The sequence below is a fragment of the Balearica regulorum genome, chromosome 8, assembly GCF_011004875.1.
Source record: "Balearica regulorum gibbericeps isolate bBalReg1 chromosome 8, bBalReg1.pri, whole genome shotgun sequence".
Classification (NCBI taxonomy): domain Eukaryota; kingdom Metazoa; phylum Chordata; class Aves; order Gruiformes; family Gruidae; genus Balearica; species Balearica regulorum.
The window spans coordinates 21,980,580-21,990,162 of record NC_046191.1 but is presented as its reverse complement, the minus strand read 5'-3'; the positions used below and the strand labels follow the sequence as shown (position 1 = coordinate 21,990,162).

The 9,583-nt window shown below is 39.4% G+C and overlaps 1 protein-coding gene across 2 annotated transcripts in view; it reads left to right on the top strand.

Moving 5' to 3' along the window:
• The first annotated feature begins 253 nt into the window (after positions 1-253).
• Positions 254-9,583, top strand: part of OLFM3 (olfactomedin 3) — a 57,469-nt gene continuing 48,139 nt past the window's right edge. Inside the window, exon 1 of one of the 2 annotated variants that reach the window (XM_075760037.1) lies at positions 254-642. In XM_075760037.1, coding sequence (XP_075616152.1) covers positions 574-642 — 69 coding nt within the window. In that variant the 5' untranslated portion in view covers positions 254-573. The remainder of the gene's footprint in view (positions 643-9,583) is intronic. The other variant, XM_075760038.1, reaches the window with a different exon arrangement.

Sequence of the window (9,583 nt, the reverse complement as noted above, 5' to 3'; positions counted from 1 at the left end):
AGGAAAGAGGCCTCCGCCAGCCACAGCCGGTGGGGAATAACGCAAAGTTTTGGTGAAGGGGCAGGGAGAGTCACCCTGTGAGACGGGGCACCGCGCGCTTCAGCAGCCCGCGTCGCGCCTCTCCTCAGCCTGCGGCTGCTGGTGCCCCTCAGCAAGCCCAGCCCGCCATCGCCTCCCCCGGTACGCTCCCCGCTAACGGTCCGCGGCTCCCTCGGGGCGGCGGTGATGTCACATCCGCCACCCACTCCCCGCACCCGTCCAGCCGCGCTCGCGCCGCCGTCTCCCGGGGCCCAAACTTTCGCGGTGGGCTGGCCGTGGGGCGGAGGGGAGGGGCCGGGGGTGGGACGGGGCAGCGGAGCCGCTCCGGCAGCACGGGCAGCGCCGTCCTCGCCCGCCCTTCCCCGCGCCGAGGCTGCCCGCGGAATGAGCGTCCCCCGGGCGGCTGCCGCTGCCGCCTCCACTCGGGCTCCGGCGGGCGGGCAGAAAGTGCGGCTGCCGGCGCGGTCGCTTGCAGCGGGAGCGGAGTGGAATGACCGATAGGAGCGGCGCGGAGAAGGCAGCCCCGGGATCAGGATGCGGGCGCTGGCCAACATCATCAACCTCCTGCTGCTGTCCTTGCTGGCCGGCCTCGATCCGTCCAAGGTAGGAGCCGGCCGGGCGCCGCGGCCCAGGCGCCCCCCGCGGACGGGCGAGTTCCCCGGCCCCGCAGCGGCGGAGCAAGGCAGGCGGCGCCGGTCCGCAGACGGCGTATGCGGTAGCGGGCGATGCGGCTCTGCCGGCGTGCTAGATGGCTCCAGGGAGAGGCGGGTGCGTGTCCTTGGTTGTCCGAGGGCAGGCGGAGAGTTGGTGGTGGAGACGGCTGTCCCCGGTCCCGGGATTACCGGCTTCACGGTGCGAGGCGGGGAAGCGCGGGGTGCGCAGCGGTCGGAGCGGCTATGGCGCGGGCACGCTGCAGCGGGGCCCGCGGCACCGGCACGCAGAGCCCCGCATCCCCAGTCTCCCCGCGACCCCCCGGCACCAACCCCCCACGCACAGGTTTCTACCAGGTGCATGTAAAAGAGGGGGGCAGCGGGAGCCCCGGGACGGCTGGGGCAGAGCAGCACCGGGCTTGTCAGCTGCTGAAGGCCGGTAGCTGTCCAGCTGAGATGAACAGCGGTTTTATCCGACTGCAGGCGAAGAGGTATTTATAGTACTTGGTGACTGCACCACTTCTGGGGAAGCAGCTAGGCACTGGAAGCAGGGATCGACTAGCCTCCGACTGGAAATAAATTTGTCTAGAGTGGAACCGGAGGCATCACATGAAGACACTGAATTGAGTACTACAGCCACGCTCCGGGCTGCTGCAGAGTTTTTGTTATTTTCAAAAGTGTTCAGGTCACCAAAAGATCACACCTGATATTGAAATAATGATAAATGTAAACAATATGTTGTAGCCATGCAACCTGGCATGTGAAGGTGATTTTAGATTAAATCATTATAAAAGCAGAATTGCACTGTATCACTTAAGAGCAATGATGACTGAAAACCCCTAGGCCTGCAGATATCTGTAGTGCTGCATCTTGTAGATGTAGAACTTGGCTCGTGTTTTTTTGTGACATGCAATCTTGTAACTGCAAGCATTATAAAAAAGTAATGAGAGAGAAAACATTCTTACAGTATATTGCAGTCCTATTACCAGCAGTTGGTCCCTACCGTGTGTGTTGGTGAATGTCATTTTAATGATACCGTTTAGGTACCAGACAACCATATGAGGCAATGTTCAGCTCTTCTGGCAGTTTTTTTTCCTTTAAAATAAAGGAATTAATCGCATAAATTAATCATATACAAATATGTACTGAATTTACAACAATATGGAAGGGGTTTTCCTCTTTAGAAATATAAAGATAGAACTTAAAAAGCAATTCAGTAGAAATCTGATCTATGGCTACAGCATTCTGACCGCTTTTAATCAGTAAGATAGTGTGACATCTTAAAAAAGCAGGAGGTGATATAGGATTAATAACATTAGCTAAATAATTATATCAGTGTTATTAAATAGGAGCTATTTGAGAGTATTCGCTAGTGCTATGTATGGCAACGTGCAGGAGTTCCACATCTGTGTGAATAGCAGCACATGGTCACATTGTAATTACAGGTTTCCACACATCCATTTTTCCTTTATTTTTCTATCTTCTGTTACACTTAGTGAGATCTATTCATGTTAAGAGACTTAAAGAGACTGTGAAAGCAGGAAAAGCAAAATCTGTATCACTGTCTATCCACAGCAGATTAAACCCACTAATGAAGCAAATGAGGTTCAGCTGCCAGAATTAGTCTTTTAGGTGTCAGAGATGTGCCCCAAAATATCAGAGGCAAGAAATGCTCCATCTTATGTGTCTGTCACCATCAGCACTGAAAAGCAGGATGAACCACTGAAAGGAAATGACATAAATTAACTATTGAAACTTGCTTCTAGCCCTTTTTGCTATGGCATACTGTGCAGAGGGCATAAAAATGGCCTTTTATTCATCACTCTCTGTGACATTTTCAGGGATATTAAAATGTTCATTGCAGGCTCTTTTAACTTAGTGAAGGGGTCATGAGCCAGGAAGCTCAAAAGTCCTTAAGATTATGTAAAAATAAGAGGCCTTTAATCAAACTCTGGTGTTTATCAGAGCTAAATTAGGTTTTCAGAAATTAAAACATCAGATCAAATGGTTACTCAGATCCTTGGTTAAGATGCTACACCACATTAAGGATATAAAAGATGGTGCGTGGCAGATAATAATTAATTTTGTTGACTATGAACAACAAATTTCATATTTCTGTGAAAAATGATATATATAAAATGTTTACAGGAATGTTTTTAGAAATAAGTACAAGTTGTGAATGAAATTTTACTTTAGAAATTGAAGTAGTGCTCAGTTATTTATCTTTCTTTATGCTAAATTGAAGTAGAATAATAATTTTCTGTCCTGCAAGTTGGGAAACAAATATGTCATATGAAATTAATTGTAGGAAACAAGGGGATGCTAAAGTCTTTCTTTTCCAAAAAGAACTGTGCAGTATGCTCATGACTAGACAGACAACTTTTTACATGCCCTTGACACTCACAAACCATTCAGCTTATGAAAATAAATCACATCAAACATTTCAAAGTATACACAATATATTCCTATTCATGTCCTACTTAATTAATATTCAAGTAATAACTTTTTTTACTGATCAACTACTTTAAAATAATGCCGGGGGAAAGCTTTGATTGAGTACCAGGCCATCACTGACTCAAGCTGTCCAGAGGCACCCTTATTATGACAGGGCTTTTATGCTAAACTTACTAGGTTATTTACTGATTGTAAGTGTTTAAGTATCGCCATCTTATGGTAAAATATGTAACCAAATATATATACATAAAATTTATTCTTAAATCTCTGGAATATTAGGATTTTATTTCAACCATAGTAATTTATTGCCCATGCTTTTGTATTTTATTTATTTTCTGCTAAACATGATATAGAATATTGACCAGCTCTGGAAATTCTTCTTGAACAAATGAAGACAGCTCACTACTGATCAATTTTTAACACTCTTAGAGCTAATTACAGAATATCATTTTAAGAGACTTATTAAATGTTATGTCTGTTAATTTGATTCTGTTTTTTTCTCTGTACTTACATAAAAATACAGGAAAATATAATTATTCATGATAATGTATTTCAGTAAAGGTTTATTTCCAGCAGCATGGATAGATATTCAGCAGGAAGCCAGCTACAGGGAAAGGACCTGGAATATAAACTCTTTCCCTCTTTCCTCCTACACTTTAAGTGCAGTATCTTGAAAGAAGGAACTATTACATAATTAGGAAATTTCTAAGAGTTACTGCTAGATGCATCTCTGTGCTGCTTTTCTACACACCTGGAGTTTTCTGTAATGACCTTCATAGTATATAAAGTGGACTACTTTTTTATATAAAAGATCTGGAAACCATGTTTATTTTTCAATACAGCTAATGAACTTTATGCCTTTAACTTTTATAATGGCTGTATGTCCTACATCTGTTGGGTTTCAATTATTTGAATTTCACAAAAAATGTTTCAGAAGAAGACTGGCATGTACAATCCCATACTGAAGCTAACCATAGTATCATTAAAGGACAGTTACTGAAAGGAACCATTATCTGTGTTTATTGCTTTAGATAATAGGACATTTGGGAATATTAACATTAAAAAATAAAATCAAATTCAGTCATCTATTTTTGAATGCTTAATTAAACTTGCATTTTCATCTTTGGAATAGCTGTGTTCTAGATTTCAAAATCTAGTTTCACACATAGTCAGAATACAAATAGCCACTAAAATCTTTCTTTTTCCAGATTTCAAGAACTTGTCAGTAGGAAGAGCCCACTGCTTTTAATGCTGCTTTGTAAGTACAAATTAATTCATCCCTGTTGTGAGATTTAATAACAAGAATACTATGTACAAACAAAGGTTACCACAATACACTATTTTTGTTGGAAATATGACTCATAGTACTACAATACACTGCAAAATAAATAGAACTCCTCATTAGCTATTTGGAAATTAATTTACCCTATTTCCTACAATATTAGTAGTTAGTCAATATGAAAATTGTATATAATTATTTAACCTGCGTGATTTAAGAATGCTTTAAATCATTAATTGCTGAACATGGTCAACTCTTACTTGGTGTTTACTATCCTGTTTCTGAGCACCGTGATTCAATAGCCATTGAAGAACTATCCCTATTGCTATCAATATATCCTGGGCCTCTCCCAAGGTGGCACTCCAGTTATGTTACTCTCATTCTAGTAACTTCAGTGAACGGGGTAAAGACCAAAGACTGTTGTTTGGTAACACTACTGGGTTCTTCCTGCAATTATCAATACAATGCTTTCTAACCTTTCAGTCCTGGGAAAAAAAAAGATGCTTCATGTATTTCCTATTCATCCACTCTCAATGACACGCATGCACCATATGTTATATAAAATCACAGAAAGGTATTCACTACATCATTTTAAGTAATATCTGAAGATATTAGAAGAGACTATGCAAAAACACGCATGTGATTGACATCTGCATGACTGCTAACCTCTTTCTGGTGCTATCAGACATCACATGGTCTTTAAGGGCTTTTTAAAACTGTTGATGCTATGTGAACAGACTTTTTTTTTTTGCTTTAACTAAAACCAGAGTCCTCTGTTGTTCAGTACTAATATGATTGCTACTTCTTTTGGATGCACTCATACACTGGATTATATACATCACATATTAAGAAATGAACAGGGAGTCCTCAGAGAGGCTCCAGCCTATTTTAGGGTCTGAAATCCCCCTTTTTCAATACTGTAGTCGACAAAAATGCTCAGGGTATCACTTAGGTATTCTTACTGGATCTTCACTGAAAATAGGTAAAATCAAAATCCTTAGGTAAATCTTTGCAGCATGCAGTCTGGGAGAAGTCCTCTCAAAGACATCTTTTCACAAGAATGACAATCTATCCTACTGCTTCACTCCACAAGGCAGTGGGTTTCTTATCTAAGATGAAACCTAGAGAACGTGAGGACTTTGTGTGGCACTGGGTTTGAATACAGAATTCTTTTCACAAAGGAGTGCTCAGGAACAAAGTGGAAAACTTCTCTTACTTATAGAAATGAACTGAAAATTTTCAGAAATTCTTGCATTTAAGCCTAAGTGGCATTCAAAAAAAAGAACGAACAGACCTTAGAATTCCAGACCAGATCTATTATTCACATATTTTTAAACAAGATGTGTGATACAAGCACATGTTTCTATATGTGTTAAGCATTCCCACCTAAGAACCTAGCCAGCAGAATTCTTAGTCTTCCAAGCTAGTTAAAAACAGAAATACAGTAGCAGTATACATTGCTCTTAAAAATATTTTGAATGGTCTACTGAAGAACATTCAGGATGTTAACATTTTTTATGTATTTTAAGAATTCTGAAAGAAGCTCAAGAGCTTCAATTGTACTTTGCTTAATATAAGGATACAGTGTGCACTACTTCCCACATGGTCAGCTAGTAAGTGTGCATTTGGTGCACCTGCAGAACAGAACAATTTACTGTTCACCTCATCTGACCTCATTTTTCGAAAAAGGAATTCTTTCAGGAAACAAAAAAGAGCCAGCTCCAAATCTGCCCCCCCTTCAGTAATTTTATACTCACATTTTTGTCTTTAAGAGGAAATTATCGTAATGCATTCACCGGGAGATCTCTAAGAACTCTCAAAGTACACAGCATCAATCTTCATGTACTTCATCTTGGCGTTAATGATGTTTTTGTTTGAGTTTGCTAAAAGAAAAAAAAGGCAATAAATATCTCTAACCATTCCTTTATTCAGTCAGTGGGGAAATTTTCCTAACACTAGAAGGAAATTACTTTTCTAGAGGGCACAATTCCTTTTACTTCAGTACTAAGTTATCTTCACCACCAATTACAGTGTTTTGGGTGATGGTTAAAGCCCAAGCAAAGACAATTCTGAGATTATTTTCTTAATGTTTTGTGCACAGCACAGTGTCAAGAAATGTATCTGAAAAAAAAAAAAAAAAAAGAGACTGAACTTGTGACATAACCTCTTATTTTCACAGCATTACTTCCAAGAATCAGTGACACTTCACTGGAAGCATGGATGGCAGCTTCAGATTTTTTCATTAGTGACTCCAATTTTAAGGCAACTGAACTTCTATCAGCAGCATAATTTATCAGAACACTTGAAAACTATTTCAAAAATGTTACTATTTTTATTGTAAATTTTTTATTCCTGCCATTAAAAGGTTTTTAAAGTCTAGAGTTGGTTTTATTTGGAATCGGAGAATTCGTATTTCTGTCTGAAAGAGACACCAAGACACCAGAATGCAAAAGAACAAGGCCCCCTGTATGGATTATCCCCATTCAGAAGACCATCTCATTGGGAATAGCACTAAAAGATTTTTTAATACATAGGAAAATAATCTATATATCAAAGCAAGTGTCTAGCTAGCTCTGTGTTGACTAAAACTAAATGATCTCTAGTCTTTATCTTTACTGACCAGCTTCTAGAAATAGTTTCCTAATAACTAGCTTTTCTGACAATATGACTGCTTCATATGAATGAACTAAATACACCACAACGTGTGCATCCTTAGGGAAGCACAGGGCACAGGATGTTGGTGATACAAGCAGTTAACATTGAGAAGGTAACTGTATTAATGGATACAGGACTACACACAATAATTTGCTTAAAGTTGCATGGTGGTATCACACAGACTGTATACTTTTTTTCGTACAATCCTATGGCCTCTTCAACTTTATGACAGGGTTACTTATCAGAAAAGCAAAAGAAACAAGTGGGCATATTTTTCATGTCAGTAAACAATCATAAATTGGAACTTGAGTTACAGCCAGAAGTAGGTTGAACAGGAAATACCAGGCCTATGGATATGGAATTTTCTAAACTCTTACCCAACTGCTTCTGTACCTATGTGTTTTCACAAGAAAGAATAACATATTATGTTATTCACAATTATTCACAAAATATGGACACCTATTTATTTAAAACTTTTTTCCTCAAGAGAAATTTCTCAGACTTTTAAATCACTTAAACAACTAACACTAAAGCAGCCCCAGTTAAAACAAATGTAATTTTTTCATCCTTCAGTCCCCTCAAGAACAGTCATCTGTCTGCCTTCTAACCAAACAAATCCTTGTAACTGTGACTACAGACTTAATGTTTCTATTTACTTATTATTTCACTGGAAAACATTTATAGGTCAGCATAACAGTGTCTTAAGCAAATTCTGAAAGCAAGTAGCACTCTTCGCTCCTATGTTTTTGGGAAATAGTGTTTACAACCTCTTGAAGCTGTAAAGTAACCTGTAAGTGGGGAGCCACCACAATTGTCCACAACTATATTAAATAAGAAAAAGCACAGATATTAAGTAATTATTCAAATTATATCCATCAATAAACCATTGTAGAAATGAACAACAAATACTGGTTAATGAAGTCAGAATTGCCAAGTTCTTAAGTTTTCTCAGAGAACCGTGACCGCCTAAATTATAATATTCCCTGCACATATTTTACTCAGACTTGCAATGAATTGAAAGCTTTTTGGAAATACCTTATTCAGAGAAAAGGTTTCTTCTGCAAAGCAAATTTAAGCCTGAAAGTTACTTCTGTCACCTTCAACCTTAGCCAAGGAATTATTTAAAATACATGTTTCAAAGAATGTTCAAAATTGTGGGTTGTTTGCTTCAAGGTAAAACTACATTTTCCTATGGGTTCATCATCATTCAACAGATTATTGTCTTTTGAGTTAGCCTAATAACTCAGTGATTTGCTTTTTAAATCAGTAGCTATTTTTCAGACACACAAAAAGCCTTGTTCAAGGTGTCAGTTACAACATTATATTCACTTTATTCAGCCTGCACACAATTTCTGTTCTGATAACTGACTTATCCTGAATGGCAACTACTTAACATACTTTCAGGAATGAATTTACTAAAAGGAGTAAATGGCTGTGCAGACTCCCCCCACTATCGGTCTCAGTGCATTCCCAGGATCTATTATTTTTTATATTTGAAAAATAATTATTTATTGATATCATTCTCTCCTTTTTTAGACATAGGATATAATATCCTTGCCCACTTGCACTACAAGTAAATTCATTAGAATAAACAAATTTACTTTCTGTAAATAACTTCTTGTACTTCTCAGTCTGTCTCCTTTCTAAATAAATTTATTCTAGTACTACTGCTCTCCCAGTGTAATACAGTTTTCAGCAACTCTTTAGTCCCCACTGCTTATTCTGCTTACTCCTTTTTGAGACATTCTGAGAGAAACTCATTGCATTTTCTGAGATACACACATTACATCACATTGGGAGAATCAGTCATATCTTCGTTCTACGTGTATTCCTGGTCCACATGGAGGACATCTAATTCATGGATAGGCTTGTCCTCTGACTTGAAGCAGTATGTCCTCAAAACAGCTGAAGATACGACGATTGTCACTGACCTGTTTTCCATCTCATCTCTGAATATTTGCACAATTATCAAAACATTGTAAACATATGTGTTAACTGTCTCCCATGAGGGTTAGCTTTAGCCACAAGCAAAGAATATAGTCTCCTGCATGATTGTCTTTTCAAAGCCTTAAGTTCCCTCTGACTCTTTAACCTAAAGACTAATCCTACTTCCACCTCTGCCTGCCATGTAAGAGGCAGGAATTTACTGACTCCCAGACACCTCCTTGGTCCCTCACACAAATTTTGCAAGTGCCCTTGCTTTTCTTTCTCTTTGTGATTAAAATGTTGATATGAACATTGTACGGACATTGCTGTTTAAAAAGCTCAACAATATGTATGTTAGTAACGTGCAATTAAACTAGATATGCAAAAATGCAGCTGAAAGACACATGAGTAAACCGGAAGCTATATTCCATCCTATGTCACACAAAAATTAATTTTTTCAGTCTTATGGAAGTCCCTCCTGGGCCAGAAAACTATATTGAAACCAGAAGCAAAGAATAAGAGTTCTTCTAAGGTAAGAAGGCATTTAAGTAGTGAGATTGGCTATATCTTTACCCCTCTA